Below are 22,542 nucleotides of genomic sequence, written 5' to 3' on the forward strand. Positions count from 1 at the left end.
AAACCCTGTTAAGACTCCAGATTTTAGCTCAGAATTGCTGGCCATCTGTCCTTCTCAGGCACAAGACCAGGCCGTACGTGGTTTGTCACAAGGAAATCTGTTCTTTTAAACAATGCTACCAGCAATGAAGCATCTCCGGCTTGCAGAGCGAGGTGGGAATTTTTCTGGACGGTGCTTGATGCAGAGCGAGTTTCATTTAGTAACTCCGTGGGTGCAACTTTCCGGAGCACAGCGAGATAAGGCTTGAAATGTTCTGGCAACGTGCTCTTAGGGGATAAGTTTCCCAGGTGCACTTCGGTGAAGTCTCAGGGTAACGCACCACTTGAGACTGCAGCCAACACCAGGCCGCAACCCGCTTCGAGGCCTGCGGCCCGGGGTCTGCTCGGCCCGGGGTCTGCTCGGCCCGGGGTCTGCTCGGCCCGGGGTCTGCTCGGCCCGGGGTCTGCTCGGCCCGGGGTCTGCTCGGCCCGGGGTCTCCCCCCACCCCGCCTCAGCGGCCGAGCCTGCCACGGCCTGCATGGTTTGTCGGTAGAAGGAGGCCGCGTTGGCGGCGGCGGGCCCGCTCCGGCGCCCGCCCCACTCCCCCCGCCCGGGTGCTCTGCGGCGGCCGCCGCCGCCGCTCCCGCTCCTCCGCGCGCGCCCGCAGCAGCGGCAGGGCGCTGGGGCCCTGCCCGCCCGGCACGCCCTGCCGCAGCGCCTGCCACCCCCCTGCCGCTGCAGGCGCAAGGAGCGGGACAGGGAGCGGGACAGGCCGGCGGCGGCGGCGGCAGCAGCAGTGGCGGCAGCAGCAGCACCGCCCGGCCCGGGCCGGACCCCGCCGCACTGGGCCGCACCGCGTCGCGTCGAGCCTCACGCACTGCGGGCAGGGGGAGGGGTAACCGCTTCCCAGCCCAGACTGTGCATGTCCAAGTGACGCATTGCAGGTACGAATCCACCAACCAGCGCCCTCCTTCTGGAGTCTCTGCACGCCTCGGCATTTTTTCTAAAATCCTCTTCCGCCCAGAAAAATAATCCCCCCAGACTACTCCTCCGGCACCGCCATCCCCTCCCCTCCCCCCGCCCCGTACCGTTTCACAAGCGCACCCCACCTCTTTCCCACACCTTGCCCCTTCCTGCGCCCGGGCTTGGGGGCTGAGGGGCAAAAAGGGCGCGCTCTCGGAGTGCGGGGGGGGCCTGCCGAGAAGAGCGGGAGGAGCCGGGACTTCTTTCGCAGCTTCATTCCCCGCCGGGGAAAGGGGAGGGGGGAGGGAGCGGCGCGGAGCGATCCGGGAGGGCTGTGAAGAGGTTTATGAGGCACTGCTGGCGAGCAGGCAGGGCTCAGTGTGAGGTGAGCCGCAGAGCGGGGAGGTTGCTCGTGTGCTTCTTGCAGCCGTTAGCTTCTACCACACCCCATAACCAGGCCGAGCCACCATGGTGAGTCCCTGGGCATGGGGTAGCGACAGAGCTTTGCGGGTGCTGGTCCGGTGCCGTGTGTGTGTGGGGGGATGCCTGTGGCTGGGTGCGGGGAGGTAGGAGACGGGCAGGTGGTTTGGCTGGTGCGGGGTGAGGGTCGCCTGCAGAAAGGTAGGGGTGAAGGTGTCCTTTGCTGTGGCCGGTGGGCTCAGCCCGGCAGCGGGGGTGGGCTGGGGCGGAGGGTCCTGCTCGGAGGTGCTGTATGCGTAGCAGGAAGTCGTGGTGGACGAATACCGCCCGGGTCCTTTTCCCGCCCTGGGGCGTTGGTGCGGATTCAAAATTCAAACTGCCACTCGGTTCGAGCGCCATGACGCTTTGTTGGGGCGTGTGTCGGGGAGGGGGGGCAAGGGGGTGGGGAGCGGCAGATAACGGTTCCTCCTGGGAGGAGACCCGCCTTGGGGGGTGCCGGGAGGGGGGAAGTAGTCTACCATGATGGTATCAGCTCCACTTTCTTATCGCTTCCTACCCCCCCCGCCACCCCCCCTTCCCGGCAAGCCGGCGTGTGCGGCTGAATGGGGCTGGGGAGCCAGCGGCGCGGCAACGGCTGCTGCGAGCGCTTAAGATGTCTGGCTCGCTAGCGAGGTGTGTTGCGCCTGGTAATAATGCAATGCGGAGCCCTGCAGCTTCTGAGCAGCATGATGATGAGGGGCACGCTGCCTCACTGCACCATCTCCCTCCTTGCTAGACCTCTTGTCAGCTCACGCTGGAGCCGCTCTTCTCTGCCGATTTCATGATAACGCCTTGCTGTCGGTGGCTCTCTTGAACAAGGGATTTATTTTTTTTTAGCAGTTTTGGCTCTCCGTTTTGGTCACTGTGGTGGACAGTCCTGCATTTTCTTGAGCAAGCACAATTTATTTTTCCTAGCAATACGTTTGTTTAGGATTTTAATCAGCTGTCGAAATAGAACACACTTTGTGGAATTGGAGAATTGTTTCGAATTCGGTCTAAAGCATATGCGTTTGGGCTTTTTAATTAAAACAAGTGGATACTGAAGCACATACAAAGACGAACAATTCTGTTGCAAAAGCAGCACCAATGACCACTTAGTACTATCTCTGCATTAAGAGAAGATGCAGTATAGTGGAATTACCTTTTCATTCATAACATGCTTTTAAGGAATCAGATCATTATCCACTCACCATGTCTAATGTGAACGCTGGGTACTTAAAATTAAGGTTTTTTTCTGAAGTACTTTCTCTGGGCAAAGAAATTAGGTGAACAGAAGGCTGAATTTGTTCTTTTGCTTGAATTGTGAACCTGTACAGCAAATCATCTCTAAAGGGAAAAAAAGCAGTGAATCTAGCCGCAGAAGGCTTAATGCTTTTAGTCATCGCCTGTACAGAACCAAAAATGGAGTATCTTCAAGCAAGGTCTATATAAAAATGGGTGTGTCCAGGAGGCACAGTGACATTCTGAATGTGGTTATAGTTCATCCTGACAGACCAGACTGGCTAAAGCTGTGAATATATGTTGTCCAGAACTGCACATGCTAGATAAAGCAGAATGCTTTGCTCCCAAAATAAGCTAACCTACTATAAGTGTAGTTTTAGCCCTTGTATGCTAGTCTGTGTAGTACTTGTTTGGTTAATCTTGCCAGAACAACACTGTCCATTCAGATCTAACACCTGTAAAGTATACCCAAATGCCAAGTTTTGGAGGGGAACAGTGTGATCCGTTCTGTGATTTGCTGATAGCTCTCTATTGGGCAGCATTAGTCAGCTCTGTTGAGGATCTTCCAAAGTGATTACTGCATAGCAGCTATGTAATGAAACACTACCTCTAGAGGCTGCTTGTGCCACTGAAAGCGCTGCGCGCACACACACACAAGAGCTCTCCTTCTTTCCTAGGAGGCTTAGATTATTTGTCAGCCCTTCAACATAATCTAGGGTTGAGAGGATGCAAGCTATTGCAGTGAAAATGAAAGTGCTGCAACATGGATTGGAGAATGCTGTGTGAAAGCTGTGATGGGTTCCCTGACTTTATCAAAGGAGGTTTTCAGGTGGATCTTGGCTGTAGTAAGGGGCATATCAAAACTTCAGTATAGGCACACTACAGTTGCAATTTAACTGTGTGTTTCTGAAGTTGGGTTGCATTATTGAAGGTGTGCATACTGTCACATGTAGGATGCCATGACTATTTAGCTTAAATTCAGGACAAAGAACTCCAGAAGGCCCCTCTAGGAAGACCACAGTTTCCTGTGACATGCATGCATGGATCTGGGCTGATAGCCCACCACCTGAGTGGCATGGGAGGGAGTGATCTGGCAGACTTGCTGGCTCCGCCTTTTACTGCTGTGGCGCAGCAGTCCCTGCAGAGCCTAGCACTGCGGAGTACAGATGGTGTTTGTTCAACCTTGCCCCACCTCCTAGCTTATCTTTCAACTGCCCTATACCTGTGGCTTCTAATAAGCTTCGTGCTCTTCTCAAACACTGTACCTCCTACAGGTACTGACAAAGCTTATCCAAATTTATGGTTAGCAGCTATAGGAAGTTTTAAGTTGCTGGAAGAGTTAGAGTTTGGGAACACTTAACAGCTTAAACACTGCTTAATGTCATGTCTTTATATAAAACAGTATGTGACTCAACTTGGTAACCCATAAGTATTGACCTAAATAAACTAGGTTCTTGCTACTTAAATCTGATCTACAGCTTTCTGTGGATATAAATATCCTACAGAAATGTAGCACATCATTATCTTCACTTGAGCAATAAAAATGTAAATGGCATGCAAAGGTGTGAGTGAGTCTGTGTTAATGATACACTCCAGACAAGTGAAAATCTGTTAGGCTTCTATTAAGTGACCATCAGAATGCTTCCATCTCAAAGCCTAATGTTGAATTGGTGATGTTCTCAGCAGTGTTGCTGCCACCCTAGACTATCTCAATTTTTTTAAAAACAAAAGGTTGAACCTGCACAGGAATACTTCCTACAGCTGCGGAAATTGTAACAAGTGGAGTCTATAGCTGTAAATACCCATTGGTGGCTCTTTTAAAAGCTGCTCATGGTGTGGTCTCTATTCTTAGAGTTAGGTGAGCCACAGGCAGTCTGAGAAAGCACTGATCGTGGCCTTTATCTTGGGCTGTTGCTGTATTGCATGCATATGCTTTTTGGAAGCAGTTTAGCTCTTGTATGGTTGCTTGAGCAGCTAGCTTCACTTTTGTTAGAGGAAGAATAACCAGAAGCTGGAAACTTCTAAGTTTGCATGCAATATAGAAGAGTAATTCAAATTGAAATCAGTAAAAATTGACAGGTGATGTATATACCTTTTTCTAAGTATTTCAATTGTAGATGGCTAATGTATAAAGACACCTTTGTGGGCACAGCTAATGACTAAAAATATTTCTGTCAATATAGCAGTAATTATAAAAAGGTTGTTGCTGAATAGAAACAATAGGAAGAAAACTTTAAATAGGGGTGTTGTTGAACTTGGGCAGTGATTGTATCTCTTCTGTATTTTAAAGCTGGAGGCAGTTGACTCCGTTGTGGAGTACGATGGGGTAAAGAGCTCAAGGAGCTTCCTTGAAGGAAATGTATGGCCTTATTACTACAACTCAACCGAAGTTATCCAGAACTTGTTTGAAGAATTGGCTGACTTGAAAACCTAGGGAAAGTACTTCTGCAGTCCTCAAATGCCTTTGTGCTCTTTCAAGAGTGAAGTCCATTTTGGGTTTGGCCTTGGAAGAGTGAGGAGGGAGGTTTATTGCTGTCAAATCCAGTTGATTCAAAACTGTTCAGTGATAGAGCAAAATGAGGTATAAGCTGGGACTTACTCAACTGATAAAGTAATTATGTCTTGCACCACTGAAACTTTTCTCTAGTGGCCCTGTAAACTACATTATGCTACCTGAGTCTGTAGACAGCAGTCTGAAAAAAGTCTAGACAGCCACATGACAAATGCATTGAAATGACCAGTTTGGGCTGAAGCTGCTAGTACTGATTGTATGGACTCTGTTTTTTATGGCCAGGTCTTGGACATGAAGCTTCATGTTAATCAAAGTATTATTTAATTCTAGAGAATAGTATATTTTTCTAATTATAGCATTGTAACTTAGCAAAAGAGACTAGTCTGACTTAAATTTGGGATTTGGGAGTTACTGCTGCATTACTTAGATCTAAAGTGTTTAGTGTTAAAGCTGAGGCTAGCTTACTAAAATGTTACTACCAGTAGTCTGGTGTGTTAACAAGTTTTTAAAGCCAGTCTAGAGGGACCTACCTGTGTGCCTTGACTTTGCTAGTGTTGCTTGGGTAATGGATTGATACACATGGTAATCCATTATTTGGGTGTACCAGATATTGCGGGGTCAGTAAATGAGGACAGGCTGCCAATTCTTACGTAGCAAGCAATCCTGATGACTTTTGAGCTGTGTTAGAGCTATTTCAGAATGCTACAGAAGTCCTGAAGAGCAGCTATCGTCTTCAGAGGCCTTTACAAGTCTGTGTCTTATTTTGCCTTAAACTTTTGCTACAACTATAATGATATTCTCTTTTTATTGCAGGCTGATCAACTGACAGAAGAGCAGATTGCAGGTGAGGTTTTTACATGCTGTGTTGTGACTCCTACTTGACCTGGCACATCTCTTAATCCAGTGACAGTCTGTGTTACACAAGTTATTTAGCTTTCTTGGATACTGAAGAATATTGTGGAATGTTTTAATTTTTCACCCAAGTTGTAAAGGCTTATCTACTATAAAAGCACCACGGATACAATGAATCTGAAGTTCTGTGCTCTAGAATAGTTAGGCAATCCTCACAGCTTTACTAGCTAGTAGAGTTGGGACTCTGGTGTTGTGGGTTTTTTCCCCTCTCATGACTACAGAATTGTCCCAAGTGCAAACTGCAAGGCTATGGGGGTGGGTCTCTGGTGAAGACTTGGAATCTAGAGTGTTCTTATAACAGAAGGCAAAACCTATTTAATTTACTTTGTGGTTTCCTGTCAGTGGAGGTGTTAGAGTGGCTGTTCTTGATGCAGAGATTGGCTTTGTGATAACTCTTGATATTCCATGTTTGGAACTGTATTGTGTACTTGGACACAAGCGTTCTGTGCGCTTGGTCTGGTGCTTGCTCTGAAATGGTTAAATAAATATGCATCTCTTACATCTTAGTATTGGCCCCCTAACAACGGTTTCTATGCACTGACAACTGTCTACTGGTGGCTAAAACTTCTGGTTATCATGTCTCCTACTCATGCAGGCTGCACAAACTAGTGTCCATCACTGTTCTCTGAAGACTGATTTCAACTTCAGTAAGTGATGTTAGAGCTGGTAATGCAGAATTCAGCCTTGCCATGGACATTAAAAAACTTAAGGGTTTTTGATCTGACAAGTGTATGGTATTAGTACTAGAAAGTCTCACTGCATATAACTCATGCAAAATGATTTTAGAGGGTGTTAGAATTCTGCTAATGTGATAGTACCAGGTCAAGCATACAAATAACAGCCTCTGAGAGGTATTGCTATTTAACTACAGTGTAGCTCTTGAAGACACTGTATTAAACAGAAGTGTCATGATGAGCTAGTTTTGGTTTTACCATAATTGCCAAATCTGAAGTGTAAGAACATTTTTCTGTAGCTTTTAGACTTCAGAAGCTTGCTTTAACTCATAGGAGACTAATTATGGTTTTGTGGAAAGTCCTTAGTCTCTTTACTTGTTGCCATGGTACTGTCTTAATGAGCAAGTACAAGCCAAATCTAGTTCAACTGGAGATTTTTTCAGGAAGTGGCCTACATATCTTAAGGGTTTTGTGATCAGTTTAGTTGGAGCAGGCTTTACCAATTGTCACTGCTGTCTTTTCAATAATGGTTCATTGTTCTAGTTCTTAACTGTAGAAGCTTTATTTGTTGATGTAGCTGATTATTATAAACAGGAAGCTTATTAATGCTATCTCAGCATGAGTGCAAATGTTAGCTATTCAGTAATGATAGTATAGTTCTCAGAGCCAAAAGTGAGTGTTAATAAGCTTGTCATACTGGAATAGGGGGTTTTCATCTGTATGGAAATAATAAAAGTATAACTTAGTGTCCAGTGTAAAATGGCCTGCCACTTTCAGTTCAGCTGTGGTATTTCATGAAGCAAATGTGTTTGCAAGTAAATTGTAAACCTCTGATGTGAAGACATAAGCCCACTGCTGGTCTGTTAAGGAACCTTCCCTAGTACTGCTTAGGAGGGATTGCAGCTGACTAAGCAGGCTGCTTATTTCCTATTGAAGGCTGTAGTCTTCCATGGGAAAACTGTAACACGTACAGTTTGCATTTTTTACTGAGACTGTGGTTTTAAAGGCTTGAGGCTGGTACCATTCCGTTTCAGCTTATATGAAGATACCTAGCTTTTGATTTGAAGGCAGGCTTAAGAAAATTCTACTACAGGGTAGAGACAACATTCCCTTTCTTAAATAGAAGGCAAAGTAGTTAAAGCAGCCACTTCTCCTGGGCTTGAAATAAATCTTCCACCTCTGCTGTCAAGCACCAGAATACAGTTGTTAAGATTCCAGATGTTCTTATTTTCTATGGAGCTCATTGGTCTTATAGGACTGAAGCTTCTTGTTGTTATAGGTAGGGGTGAAAGACTTACCAGGTTTTGTTCATATGAAAGACTTGATTTTGAAAGCTGCATAGGTACAGAATGCGAATGCTAGTTGCAGCTTCATTCAGTCAGAATTGAAGTTGCTGAGTCAAATGGGTATCCCTTTGGTTAAGTGTTGTATTAAAAAATATATGTAGGTCAGGACCATTTGATGTGGGTGTCAGGGAAAATTCTAAAGATGCTATTGTCCCAACGCACCTGGTCTTGTGAGCTATACTTCCTACCACTAGACCTCAAAAGAGGTGTAAATGAGCTCTCTGAACAAGTAGGCCTATGTATGGTGTTTGTTATGCCCTCTTCCTGTAGTGTGCTGTGGTTCTCTGGGGATCTGGCCACAAGAGTTATTTAGAATTTATTTTGTAGTAGAAGTAGTCATGTTTAAGTGTTGAGCTCCTGGTAGCTGAAGAGAACAATTGACATTCACCTATAAAAGTTTCACACATAGCTGGCTGAACAGTGTGCGAGTGGGAATGGTGATTCTGGTTCATTGAACACGTTAGGTCACTGAAGACTGCCACTTCATCTGGAAAGGCGATGTGGTGCTGAGATGCCTCAAAAGCTATTGTTAGATGGAACATTTTGAGCTAGGGTGTCAGAGTTCACATTCTGTTGGACTAGCCTTTGTTTCATAGGGCCTGGAAGTAGTCTTTTCTCTTGATGCAGTGTGCTTTTCAGAGGGAAGGAAAGGCTGAAACATCATAGGCTGGCCTGAAGATGAGTGGTTCTGCCAGCACTCCTCAGGTTTCTGACAGCTTAGCCTTATCTAGGATACAAGAGAATTTTCATTTTAAGTTTCATATGGAGGAGTGTTGAACAGAGGGGGGATTTGTTTTGTGCTACATGGAGTCATAAGGTGCTTTTAAGTGTGGGAGGTGTGTTTTATAATCTTGCATTGCAGGAAGCCACAACTGAGTTGCTCACTAAACTTAAGTATTTCATAGCTGCCCTTCACTGGCTGTTGGCGCAAATCCTCCCAAACTCTGCTAGGTTGTTTTTGTTCTAGTCTAAACTGCATCTGCATAGGTGGTTGTTCCTTTGTTCTAATTACTGGAGGTGTTCCTAGAAGTGGTTAAAGAGGTATTTTAATTGTATTCCTAACTTGATTCAGCATTTCAAACAGGAATATGCTGCTGATCTTTGACTTGCTTTACTTTCTTTATGGTTGTGATTGATAGCTGTTTTTTTTCTTAGCCTACAGCATCTTTGAGTAAGAGTTGTCCTTTGAGTGGTTCAAGTGTTCAGAATATACCACTAAATGGCCAGTGTTGTAGAAAGCAAGTCTTTGAATTTTGTGTAAAAATTAAATATTACTTTTTCTAAGCAGGGTCACTGCAGTACTGTGAAGTCTGCTCCATGTTTGGGTTTGTGACAGTTGACCTTCAAGCTAAGGTTGAAGTGGTTAGCAGCTAAACATTTTGATTAACAGTTGACTACCTCACTTGAAGAAGACTCAGTGTTCCCCTTTTGAGGTCCTTCCATGATAGACGATGATCTTCTCTACTAGGCTTGACCCAAAAGCCTTTTCTGGCCTATCTGCTTTTTCATTACACAATACTGGCTTGAAACTGTTTTGTCTTGTCCTGTGGTAGCCTTGTTCTGATTCTCATGTGCTAAACAGTGGGAGTTGGCTTTTGGGACACTTCAAACTGTTAGATGTAGGTAGAAGAGTGGTTTTTTTTCCTGGATGGGACTCAGCTGTGGCTCTGGTATTATAGCTGCATTCATGAACTATAAAAAGCCTATTTTTGTAGTTGCATTTTTAATGCTTGCCAGATTGTACTCACCTCGAGTGTTTCAGAGTATGAAATGGATCAAGTAAGACTTTATACAGTTTGTGTGAAAACAGCTTTTACTTTGACTAATTCTGGCCTGGGAAACCCACCATCTGGAAAGCTGGCTGCTTGGAAATGTTGAAAAATTAATTCTTGGAAGTATTTCTGATGCAGGAATACCCTTGAGCTAATGAGTTGTCCAAAGTCATAATCTTGGGTGCCTTAAGCTGTAAAAGGATCTGAACCATGCAGGGGAATAGATAAGTTTTCCATGTTTAACTGTAACTTGTTTATGAGCTACTATAGTCCAGTGAGCTTGTTTAAGGTCTGTGGCCAAAGACAAACAGATGGCATGGATTAAAACCAACTCCATTTTTGGGCTAGACAATTAAACATGTTATGCTTGTATTAATATTGCTGGCTACTGTACAGCCATTGTAGGGGGTTAAGAGGTAGCATTGAAACACAGTTACAATTACAGTTACAGTTAGTCTTAAAACTGTTTTTGACTAGTTCTATGAAGCCTGTTTCAGGATACAGTAGGGCTGAAGCAATTTTCTAAGCAGCTTTTCAGAAATTAAGATTCCAGTGACTTTCCTCCCTGAACAGCTCACTGGAGTTGTGTATATACATAGACTGAAGAACTGCAGAAGTCCAATGGGAGAGCGAGCTGGGAGAAGTTCCTTTCTAGCTAGGTATGGCCAAATGTTCAGACCTATGGTGCTAGGTACTGCAGCTTTATGTAGCATATACTGTTCAGACTTAATGTCCAGTGGAAGTGAGTTATAATGAGAAACTATTTCATAGAATCATAGAATGGTTTGAGTTGGAAGGGACCTCAGCAGGGACACCTACTAGACCAGGTTGTTCAAAAGCCCCATCCAACTTGGCCTTAAACACTTACAGGGATGGGGCATCTACAGCTTCTCTGGGCAACCTGTTCCAGTACCTCACAACCCTCACAGTGAAGAACTTCCTTGCATCTAATCTAAATCCACCCTCTTTAAGTTTAAAACCATTATTCCTTGTCCTGTTTTTAAGTTTGGTCTGATTATACCTTTTACCATTGACTTGTCTCCTCTCTTAGTAACAGAAATGCTATTAAGCTGTAGCATGTGTATTTTAAGTACCATTTTTTGGCTTTTTCAAAGTATTATTTTTTTCATGAGATAAACAGTTCCTACCAAGGATGTCGATCATTCTAGTTGCAGACAGCTATTCCTTTCAGCTCTGTATTAGGGAATCTTTGTTCAAGATGGATAGTAACAAACATCTGAGTACTTCTAAAATGGAAGACCTTCTATCCTGTTTAGGTCAAAATGTGGTTGATTGGTAGACTGGTGGGTTGTTTTCCAGATGCTGGTGCTTCCATATTGGCATTACAATTATAGCAGTCTGAGCAGTATACCGAAATTGTCTTAAGAGAATGAAATCAAGTTTTGTAATTTACAACAATAAGCAGCAATGGATTCTTATATGATTAAGTAAACTTAATATTTCAAAGCTGAATGAATTAACTTGTTTTTTGCTGTTGTACAGAATTCAAAGAAGCTTTTTCACTATTTGACAAGGATGGTGATGGTACTATAACTACAAAGGAGTTGGGGACAGTGATGAGATCGCTTGGTCAAAACCCCACAGAAGCAGAGCTACAGGATATGATCAATGAAGTAGATGCTGATGGTAGGATTTTACTAATCAGTAATTTAATAAAGTGCTTAAAATGTGTGTTTTTCTAACAAAGTAACTATTTTGCAGGCAATGGCACAATTGACTTTCCAGAGTTTCTGACAATGATGGCAAGAAAAATGAAAGATACAGATAGTGAAGAAGAAATCAGAGAAGCGTTCCGTGTGTTTGACAAGGTACTAAAATGTTTACCTTAAATGTTTGTTATGAAAACTCAGTCTGACTTCACTTCCTCACTGAATTGAGGGGTATCTGAAGTCCTGTCATCTAGAACCTCTAGGTTAACTAGTCACTGTAAAGTTCAGTCTACTGTGGCACTATACCTGAAAGTCAACTGAGTCATCATGATAGTAGTGGGTGATACTACTAAGCTACCACTTACTGTGATACTAAAATACTTGTACAAGGCTGGTAGGGAGATTGCTTAAATATTTTAAATGGTAATCTTTAAACCTTTCACTTACTCTTTACTAAGTAAATTGCTAAATGAGTCTAAAGTTAATCAGCTTCTTAAGCAACATGCACTTTTAAACAGGAAACATATGATAAATACCTTGGCGTGTGGGGAGGAAAAAGCTGGTCCAGAGTTTGTATACACTAGTACTTTGATACCCAGTGTCCTGGCTAGGATGGAATATGTTAAGAGTGGTCTCTGAAGGCCTTGTGGCATTGTGCTGTGACTCCCACGAAACAGGTGAATGAGTAGTTTCTGTTCAGGAAAGACACTTAACCAGGCAGTCATGTGATTGAATAGACATCTGTCACGTAAAAAGGTTGCAAAAGGTGCTCATTGCTTTGTCAGTGATTAAAAAAAAAGTCTTGGGCTAGGACAGCCGAAGTAGATGGTATTGGATAAGTTGTTTTTAAAATGTCTTTTTGAGACTAAGATCCTGGACAATACTGGAGATAAGCTTACAGCTCTCGTTTGCCTTGTGCAAATGCTTGTGGTTATAGCTGTGATATCTTCTTAATGTTCAACTTGCTCTGCAATATTCTTGAGTTAAGTCACTAGGCCTTAGGCAAGTCTATTCCAGTCTTACTTTTTTTCCCTTCCCAGGATGGTAATGGTTACATTAGTGCTGCAGAACTCCGTCATGTGATGACAAATCTTGGGGAGAAGCTAACAGATGAAGAAGTTGATGAAATGATTAGGGAAGCAGACATTGATGGTGATGGTCAAGTAAACTATGAAGGTAAGGAGTTGTTAACCAATTGTTTTTGTGTAGCACTTTTTATGCTGGTGACTGTGTAGATGCTGATAGCTGCACCACGTTTAAACAGGGCAATGTTCAGATGAGATCTTCTCAACAGTTAGTGTTCCTTTAAGCTAATGTCTTTTGGTATGTACATTGTGTATGTCTAAATAGGTTTAAGTGGGTTATTGCTACCTCTGTGCCAAAGGCAAAAAATTACTATTCAACTCTGCAGTGTAAGAAATAACTTTGTAAATCTAATGATGTCTAATGACCATTAGAATGAGGAAGCTAGATAGATGTTCACATTGTTCATACTGTTCTGTTCACTAACGAATGTTGATCTGACTGTAGCAAGTCACTCATTTTTCATTAATGCTTTTAAAATTACTAATTAAAGGGGGAAAGCCTCTAAAATATGCAGAAATATCAAGACCTTTAGAAGACCTCTTAATGTCCTATAAATCAGCTGCAGCCGTAGCTTATTTCTATTTCCTCCTTTCTGCCAATGAAACTTAAATGAAGTCATGCAAGCAGGAGCAGTTGTGTTAGACAATTGCTTGCAGCTCAATCACTGAGCTTGTTTTCATTTTAACTTTCTGAACATTTTATAGAAAAGAGCTAGGGTATTTTCAGATAATACCCTCACTGTTTGAGGTGTAGGTGTGGCTTCCCTTGAAGGCCTCTTTGGTTGTGGCTGTGGGATGAGCACTCATCTGCAAGTGAAAAGGTGTTTTTTATGAACAAGGCTGCTGCTCCATAACTGTACTTAGAAATAGACTGTTCAGAGGCTGGTACTTGAGAGCATAGGCACCCCTCATTTCCAGTTGCTCTTTTGAGACTTAAGCAACCAATAACTCCTCTTAGGTTCCTGGTTTCTTTTTGTTATTGTATATGAAACTATGGTTCAGCAAGATAAGTGAAGTATCCTGTTTTGTGGAATCTAAATTCCAATGTGCTGTGAATAAGCAATGATTCAGTTGCTTAAAGCTGGTCAGGCAAAATAGTAAGACTTGAGCTATTCTGCTTTGAAAATGATTCAAACCAACACAATGTCTTGCACACCTACTTAACTGATCATCACCTCAGCACAATTTCTACTGATCTTAGTCATTCTTGGATATCTTGTCCCTGTCTAAGTCAGTGGGCATGAAGACCCTGTAATGTTTTATTTTGGAAGTAAGGCTGTTCCCCAATTCATGGAGGGACCAACTTTTTTGATAAAGTAGAGGCCTTTTGCCATTAAAAATAAGAGGTTTTTAGGTGTGATTAGAGAAGGGGACTGTCTTGAAGATGCTTTTTTGAGTGTAACTGAAAACAGTTTTGAAACTGTTCAGCACTAGTAAGGCAGGTCTCAGATCTTGCAATTCACGTTTTTCTCTGAATAACTCTTGCACAACTCTTTCCTTTTACAGAGTTTGTACAAATGATGACAGCGAAGTGAAGACGTTGTACAGAATGTGTTAAATTTCTTGTACAAAATTGTTTATTTGCCTTTTCTCTGTTTGTAACTTATCTGTAAAAGGTTTTTCCCTTACTGTCAAAAGAATATGCATGTATAGTAATTAGAAGGCCATTCCTCCATGTTTTTCTCCTTTATCTTACTGTCATTGTTCTGATTTTTGGGAAATTGATCTAAGTAACAAATGTTGCATGTGGCTTACTCTGGATATTTAAGCCCTTCTGCACATCTAAAGTTAGATGGAGTTGCTTAACTGAGGGAACATCTGGGTTGTCTGTTTTTTAAAAAAAAAGTAGCTTTCTTTAGGAGACTTGGGTATGACTAGTGTAATGAGTTACAATAAGTATGCTAGGGTTTACCATGCATTAGCAATTCCTTAAAGTGACATGCTAGCTGTAGTTCTCCAGTACATAAGGGAGTTTATTCAGCTTTCTGTGATGGAGGAGGAGAAGGACTTTTGCAGCTAACTGCAGGATAAAACCATGTGAATGGTATATATACATGTGGCTAATGCACTGTAAAAATCATTCTCCTAGCTTACTTCACAGTAACTTGTTTGTGGCCATACCTGTAACATGTTGTTGAAATGTGGAGTCTTAACATTGTGGACGGTTGACAGTCAACAATATGAAACTTAAGTTGCACTAATGCAAAACGGGTGATTTATCCAGGTACTCGTACACAAGTTTTTTTTGTACTGCTGGTCCTGTACCAGAAAACATTTTCTCCTCTTGTTACTATGCTTTTTAAACTTTGTTTAGCCACTTATTTTCAAAAAAATCTGCTTATGGCACGATTTGCCTCAAATCCATTCCAAGTTGTATATTTGTTTTCCAATAAAAAAATTACAATTTACCCATACTGTTTCAATGTATCCTTGAATTATTTACAGGAATTGTTCAATACAGTTGCTGCTCTATGTGTTTCAGTATGTAGCAGTTTGGTTTGCTTATGCAATGGATTGGCTGTCTTAAAATAGCTTGGAAGGTGAAAACTTAGTCCTTAAACTCTGGCCCTTAGTAGTATTGTTGACTTGAAGAAGCTTTCTTACTAGTAGTTTAAAAATGTATTTTACAGTCTTGTGTGGAGCTTGGTGCTTCAATAAACTTACCGTAGTGACTGGCTATGCCCACTATCTGTAGACATTGTGAACTGGATGTTGACCTAGTTCAATAGTTGACCTAAAATTAAAATTCCTTGTTCGGACAACTAAACCTGTTTGCTTTCTTTTAATTATTTTGGAGTTTATTCCCTATCAGCTGCTATATCGGGGTAACTTAGTCTCACACTTGGACTTTTCTGAAGCTGCTATGTCTGAGTTGCTATTCAGGATGCAGTCAGCTCAAAGTACAGAAGGAAAACTTTCTCTTAATGATCTGCTAATGAGCAGATTGTGCTTCTAGCACTAATTTTCATCAAGGTTTAAATTATTTTTTTCTTAAAGCAGAAAACAAACCTGGTTTTGACCAAGGACAAATCTTAAGACCTCAAAAGGATGCCAGAGGCTGTTCATGCCCCTTGCCTTGGTACTCTCCTGGCAAGAACTGACTGATCTTACATGTGTTATATGGTTATTGTGTTTGGGGATTCTGGTTGCCTTTAAACAAAGCATTGGCCCCTGCATCTAGTTACCCTCACTGGTTAAGGCAGAGCAGTTACCTAATGTTTTAAAACTGTTTTAATCATCTTTGAGGTATTTGTAATTACAGTGAAAATGTAAAATTAGGACAGCTGATCAACCTGATTTCAGGAACACTTGATCAAATGTTTATGGTCACTGATCTTAAAGCCCTGCTCCCTAAGGACTATAAGCAGTTCTGTTGGTTTTCCAAAGAAGGCTTGTCAAAAGTATTTAAATTGCCAGCATCAGAATTCCTTAGAACTGTTGCTTGTGCACTGGCAATCTGATTCGGGAAGCTTCTGCAGTCTAAATACTGTAGCAGTTAGGGTTTGCCTTCTACAAAGAGTTGACTGAACAAACACTATCCAGTCTTTATCCTGTGGCCTAGGAGACTGGGGACAAGACATAGGTGCTTAAACTGCCACAGGATGAGGAGAATTTGACAGAACTGTCAGAACAACCACTTGAGATACTGAAGTGCAAGAGTATTGGAAGTGTTGCTTTTAGAGGTAAGTAATGCAAACAAGGATCTGAGAAGAATTTGTATTTGCTGATCTGGTGTCTTGACTTCCAGTAGGCTGGGAATCACACTTTGACCCGCAGTCTTCTGCTGCAACTCCACATGCATTTGGAAGTGTCTGACTAAGGTAAAAAGGAGAGGTTCCTCTTCACTATGAAAGACTGCCTTGGCCAAGACAATTGCCTTTTCATAAAATGAATGGGTGAAGATTGTGTGATAAGGCCACCTTTATTTACTGTCATTTTGGCTGCTCCCTGTTCAGAGTGTTTAGTCACAGGAATCAAAGCTGCTGTTTTTGTTCAGTGTGTCTGTTTTACTGTTAAGTGAAATGCCTGATTTCCAGATCAATATTGAAGTCTTGTAGCACTGTTTACATCATAATTTAACTGCAGAATGTGTTTAACACTTTTCAGTACTTCTGCTAATGGAAGAATGTCTTCTGAGGTACAGTCAGTAAAGTGTGGTGGAAGCTAATGGAATTGATCTCTAGAACTTGAACCTCTTGGCTGAGGTGCATTTGCAGGCGCTTTTGCTATTGTGAAACAGGTAGTGCTTAGATCACTCTAGGCAGATCTCTGCATATGTGTGTACGTAGGAATACTCTGAAATTTCAAGTTCAGCTTCTGGTAGCTTGCTAAGATACAATCCTTCATCTTGTCTGTTAAATATGGTTAAATGTTCTATACTGTATTGGCAAGAACAAAAACTTCTGTGGTACAACACTGAAGTAAAGCACCTGGTGGTGCTGTTTTATTCTAAACTGAGGGCTGAGGTGAGAGATCTTATGCCTAAAGGACTCATGTTCCCCTTAAAGTATAGGCTTAGGAGGAGACCCTATCAATGTCTATAAAAACCTGATAGGAAGGAATGAAGATAGAGCCAGACGTATCTCAGTAGTGTCCACTGGCAGGACAAGAGGCAATGGGCACAAATCTAAAAAGATTAAGCTTTATCTGAACAGGAGAAAACACTTTCTTACTATGAGGGTAGTCAAGCACAGGTTGTGGAGTCTCTGTGCAGATCCAAAACCCAGCTGACAAGGTGCTGGGAAATGGCTCTAGCTGACCTTGCTTGAGCAGGGAGTTGGACTAGGTGATCTCAAGAAGTCCCTTAAGTCTAAATGATTCTGTGAAGGGAAGGTGCCCCTGCTAGCTTCCTAGGCTTACCATGGAGTGCAATGCTATCTTCATATCGTCTTTCCTAGTGAAGGAAAATGCATAATTTTTTGCTACAGCCTAATAAATTTTAGAGCATGCCTCCAATTCATTCTAGTAGTGTAAGGAGTCACCAAGCAGGACTATAGGAGACACTGTACCTCAAGGCTGTGAGCTGTCATGAAAATAAATACTTCTCTAATTACCTGTAGTGGTAGAATTTTGGTTGGGGAGTGTATCACTGGATAAGGAATAGTAGCTGGTAAGCTTGCAGCCTGTTAAGATACAGCTAAGAAATTAGGGACAGCTAATGGGTAGACAATGACTGAGGATTAGGACCCTGCTAATAAGATCAGTCTAATTATTTGAGGGAGACTATTGCTCAGAAGGAAGATGAGCATATGATGCAGGAGTACAGCTGATGGACCCACTGGAGGTAATGCAGACTGGGTATTTATTTAGTCTTTCAAATGGGGCTGTTGGTCTCTAAACACCTGACTGCAGGAGTAATGTAGCTAAATCTGCTGCATTGAGTAGTCCCTCTCAGGAATTGTTTGGTAACAACCTGGACACAATGAGTAGCAAAAGGACTGCTTTCTTATATGTATGTATTGTCACTTCTATTACATGACTATACTGTGTTTCTTGGACAGTAACTCAGTCCAATTAAGAGAAGCTGTGTTAAACTAGTTTACTAACTTGTGTAAGTAAGGGGAGTTTGAATAGTTCAGGATTAATCGTCATTGCTGGTCATTTCCAGTGGGGATGGGTGAGAAATACTAGGGAGATTTTTAAAATTCTCCTTGAAATACTGCATTTAAAAATGGCTTTGTCTATATTTCTATTTTTCTATAGAAATTTCTATATTTCTATTTCTATATTACTAATATAATGGATGCTTAAGTTTCTTTCTAATTCAGAGTTAGTCTTGTCAAATAGTAGACTTTTCAGGTAAAAATGTTCAGTGTAGTAAAGAACTTGTGTAAAAACCAATCTTGAAAAGCAAACTTTTTTCAAGTGAGCATAGTAGGTATTTGAGATGACAATGTATATGAGTATGCTGGGCTGTGTGGTCAAAGTATAAAAAAAGTGTCATGTTCAGCTGAAAGGGACAATGCTGAAAAAACTTGGGTGCTACATAATAAATCCATGCTTAACAGACCTTTGAAAAAGAGGTGGTGTCATCATTGGGACAGTGTGCTGATGGAGAGTTTCTTAGAGTAAATGTATTTTTATATTGTAATATCTTCTCAGCTATCTCTTCTTCTACGTTATCATTAGTACAGATTTGCGACTGGTGTGAGAACAACCATACTTCATCTACTCCAATTTCTGGAAAAAAGTTCTTAGTCTCCTACAAGAATAGTCACAGTTTGTCAGGCTTACTCTGTCTTTGAAGAATTGAGTCTGATAGCTTTGTATACACTAAAAAATGGATTTTTTAAGACTTACACTGCACAGAAAAAATCAGAAGAAAATATTGGAGTGGGGATGAGGACCTTAATTTTCCTGTTTCTCCTAAGTGCAAGGATGATGTCATAGTGTCACCTTTGGATGATGTAAATGGCAGTTTTTATTTGAAATTGACTTTCTAGCTACTACTTAGAAAAACACTTCTATGGCTTTTTTAATAAGAACTATGGAGAAGAGGGTATTTGTTTCAGTGTCTTAAACTTGAGGGTCCTAAGAATTGCACAAAGATCTAGTCCAACTGGAATACCATAAGATGAGATTTTTCAAAAGATGTAGAAGATCTGGTAAAGATGATTTTAACAGTAATAGCCTAAAGATGAGGCATATTCCCTGCAAAACTCTGGTTGGGTGATATGGTACAATAACTCTTAACATTAGTCAAAGTTTCAGTAGGCTACAGAAGAATGGGTCTGCATTTTACTGGATGCTTTATGCGTGCAGAGTAGCAGATAGTTCCTGCTCTGAGATCTTGCCATACAAGCAGGATTTAATGTAGTGTCAGGTAATGACAGCACACTGCTGATGGGCCTTTTTTTTTGGAGGAGAGGAGCTGAACTGGAAATGAGAGTGAAAGAAATGGGACAGGGAAAAGAAGATGAAAATATAAAATTAGGACAGTAGTGTGGGAGAAGAAGAAAGTAAGTTTGATGCAAACTTCTAATAATTGGTACAAGACAAAGTCCAACACTGTTCTCTGAATAATACCAGTACCCTAGGGCTGGAGCCCCTGGCTTGCTCCTGCAGGTTGTTCTCAAATGGCAAGGGTGTTAGTTTGTTGATACATTTCTAGTGACCCCCACAGCTGGAATAGAGTATTTGGGTTGTTCCAATTGCATGATCCTCATATTGCTGATAAGACCTTTGGGTAGGCATGTGCTTGCGCAGAAGTTAAACTTCCCTATTAGTAAACCAGTACTTCTATCAGTAGTAATTGACATCTTGATCAGCAAACAATACCAGCTCTCTGTTCAGCATCCCTCCCTTAGTCATTTAGGTAGCCATCTTGTGGTGCTGGCTGGTTCCTTTCATGACAAGGCAACCTTACAGAGGTCAGACAGGTATTCCCCTTCCTTCCAGGTCTGACAAGCCCTGAGTTAGGCTTAGTTGCCTACTGTATAATTGCAGCAATATGTCCCTGGTCCTCTGGCACCTTCTTAAAAGGCACATGCTTTTTGGCAGTCAGAAAAATGAAACTAATGGCCCTTAAGGAAAGGAATTTCTGCTAGCTTTGTATGTCAGCAGAGTTGTCTGTTTCTGAAGTGAGCATTTTTTTAAAGCTAAATTGAAAGGGCTTTTTTACACAGCTACAATACACTGCTATTGAAATAAAAGACAAAGAGCTTCAGATCTTCCCCCCTCTTCCCAATCTTACTCTGAAGCATTAGATGATTAGCAACCCCAGGAAGGCTGTGGGGTTTCTCAGTTCCCTGTTTCTAAGGTGTTTAAGTCTCTGACTACTACAAACATTTTTTTCTCTTAAATAGGCACTGTTTTTCTAGTATTAACTAAACTTGAAGCCTTTGAAAGAGACCTTTGAAGCTCCCTCTGTCCGAAGTGGAAATGTAGAGTCTTGTTGCTGCCAAATCATTCACACAGAATAGGAAAATCATAATTCAGGGTCTACTATATAGCTCTATGGTCAGTGTAGTCTTTACACTGATTCAAAAGGCCTTGAATATGCTTTAAAATAAAGCTTCTTAATGGATTAGGATGTGTGAAAATTACCAATAATTTGGAATTGATTCACAAAGCAGTATAATATGTCATTAGATTTTTTCCTCTTTTTTAAGATGATAGAATTAAGATAGACTGTGTAATTGATTTGCGTTTTCAACTCTGAGAATGCTAGGCATTTCTCCATGGAATTAATGTTGGCATTTATACATGTTACATTTTAAAAGGCTGCCAAGATGAAAAGTATTAGAGGATTGTCTTCTGTTGACTTTCACTGAGGAAGCCTTCCCCACCAGCCAGGTTAACAGGCCAGCTTGCAAGGTCATCTGGAAGCAAGAGCAAATGAGCACTTCTAGCAATTCTTCTGTTCTAATCATTCATTATTCTACCAATAGGACAAGTTTTCTTCATTTTTTTAAATGGGCTGTGATGCCCAAGCTAAACATGAGGGGAAGTTATCCCTCTGCTAGCTTTTCCATCCTCTTCCACCCTCACGCTATAGCATCATAACTGGATTGATGCTGTGGGAGTTTCTGCAGGCAGTAGCTTCCCCTAAAACCTTTTAAAATCCTTTTGTGGTTCTTTACTGGGCTTTGGAGGAAATGCAACAAAAAAGTCTCCTTCAAGGGAAAGAAAAAGCTGCCAGAATTTGCCCATGTTCTACTCTTCCCTAAGGAAGCATTAGCTAAGGAGACACATCTCCACATACCCTGGAGAAATCTCCATGTGATCTGAGCTGGCAGTCCCTCACAGAATGGCCCAAATTGCTGTGCTATAGATTCATCCTTTATCTGGCATAAATTACACTTGAGGATGGGTTTTATTGCCAAGGTTCTGATAAATTCTCTTTGGGTACTGAAAAGAAGTATAAAATGATTTTGATATTTTGCTCATATTAAAGAGTAATCTCCATTACCAAAGCAATGAAATTGGGGTGGGGGAGGGGGAGTCTTCATATCCATAGTCCTTCCTTTCTTGGTTGCCTCTAAAGATAAGTCTGCCTGCTGTGCTAGCAGTTAAAAAAAGTCATTTACTAGTGAAGGAGATTGGAAGCATCTACATCAATCCCAAGACCTTATTCCTCATCTGCATCTAAGAGAAAAGAACTTCCTTGCAATCTGTCTGTGGAGTGTAGGCAAGCAGCTATTGAGGTAATTTGCTGAATAGTCTTAAGCAAATTGGCAGTTTTTAGAGACCATCTGATGCAATTACATTTTATATCAGAAGCATGGGGAAAATGCATCCAATATTCAAATTTACATGTTTGCTTGTTTCTTTAGCCCTCATCCATCCTGCACGTAGCCAAAGTAGGATGTTTTCATCAAAAATGCTGATAGTTATATCTATTCACTGTTAGCACAGTAGGATGAAAGGAGTTGTATAAATGGTAACCTCCACTTCAGTTGCACTTTGTTTCCTCAAAGGGGAGAGGCAGACCCTACATTGCCAATCATGCTAAAGGGCAAAATTTCACTGCTGACCTAGTATACCTCTGGGGAACACTCTTGAGCCTTTCCAGAAAAGAGACTTGTCTTAGCCTGTAAACATGTCCATAGCTCTGGATTGATTAGCTATTTCAGTAATTTTCCTAAGAATCCTCTTTCCTCCATTTTTAATAATTTCACTGATGATACAATTAGGATCCAGTATCGGGTTTGGCTTTCATCAGTCTTTGACCAAGTTTGACCAAGGACAAGTTGAGATTGAGAGTTTACATTTCTGATATGCCTTCAGAGAATAAACTGCAAGCTCAACTTCCTTGCTTAATCAGCCAATGCTAATACTAGGTAGTTATGCAGCATGAGGTTTTTTCCAAGAAGCCCAGCTCAACTGAGTGAAGCCCACAAGTTATGAAGAAGGCAGAGACAGAGTTTCTACCTATCTGTAAACCAAAAACTAGTATCTCGCTACTAAGTGCTTCTGCATACTTTCTTCCTACTTCTGTAGATTTGGC

The 22,542-nt window shown here is 41.7% G+C and overlaps 1 protein-coding gene across 1 annotated transcript; it reads left to right on the top strand.

Annotated features, from left to right (window-relative positions):
- Positions 1 to 1,276: 1,276 nt before the first annotated feature.
- Positions 1,277 to 15,001, top strand: CALM2 (calmodulin 2). Its single transcript, XM_049833764.1, has 6 exons — positions 1,277 to 1,413; positions 5,948 to 5,978; positions 11,342 to 11,485; positions 11,561 to 11,667; positions 12,549 to 12,684; positions 14,100 to 15,001. Exons 1-6 carry the CDS (start codon positions 1,411 to 1,413, stop codon positions 14,126 to 14,128), a joined length of 450 nt encoding a protein of 149 aa, XP_049689721.1. The 5' UTR covers positions 1,277 to 1,410; the 3' UTR covers positions 14,129 to 15,001.
- The last annotated feature ends 7,541 nt before the right edge of the window (positions 15,002 to 22,542 follow it).

Source organism: Accipiter gentilis, chromosome 30 (genome assembly GCF_929443795.1).
Source record: "Accipiter gentilis chromosome 30, bAccGen1.1, whole genome shotgun sequence".
Classification (NCBI taxonomy): Eukaryota; Metazoa; Chordata; class Aves; order Accipitriformes; family Accipitridae; genus Astur; species Astur gentilis.

Coding starts and splice junctions, on each gene's coding strand:
- CALM2 (XM_049833764.1), top strand. Junction 11,486..11,560: donor CAATGAAGTAGATGCTGATG/GTAGGATTTTAC, acceptor ACTATTTTGCAG/GCAATGGCACAATTGACTTT. Junction 12,685..14,099: donor TGGTCAAGTAAACTATGAAG/GTAAGGAGTTGT, acceptor TTCCTTTTACAG/AGTTTGTACAAATGATGACA.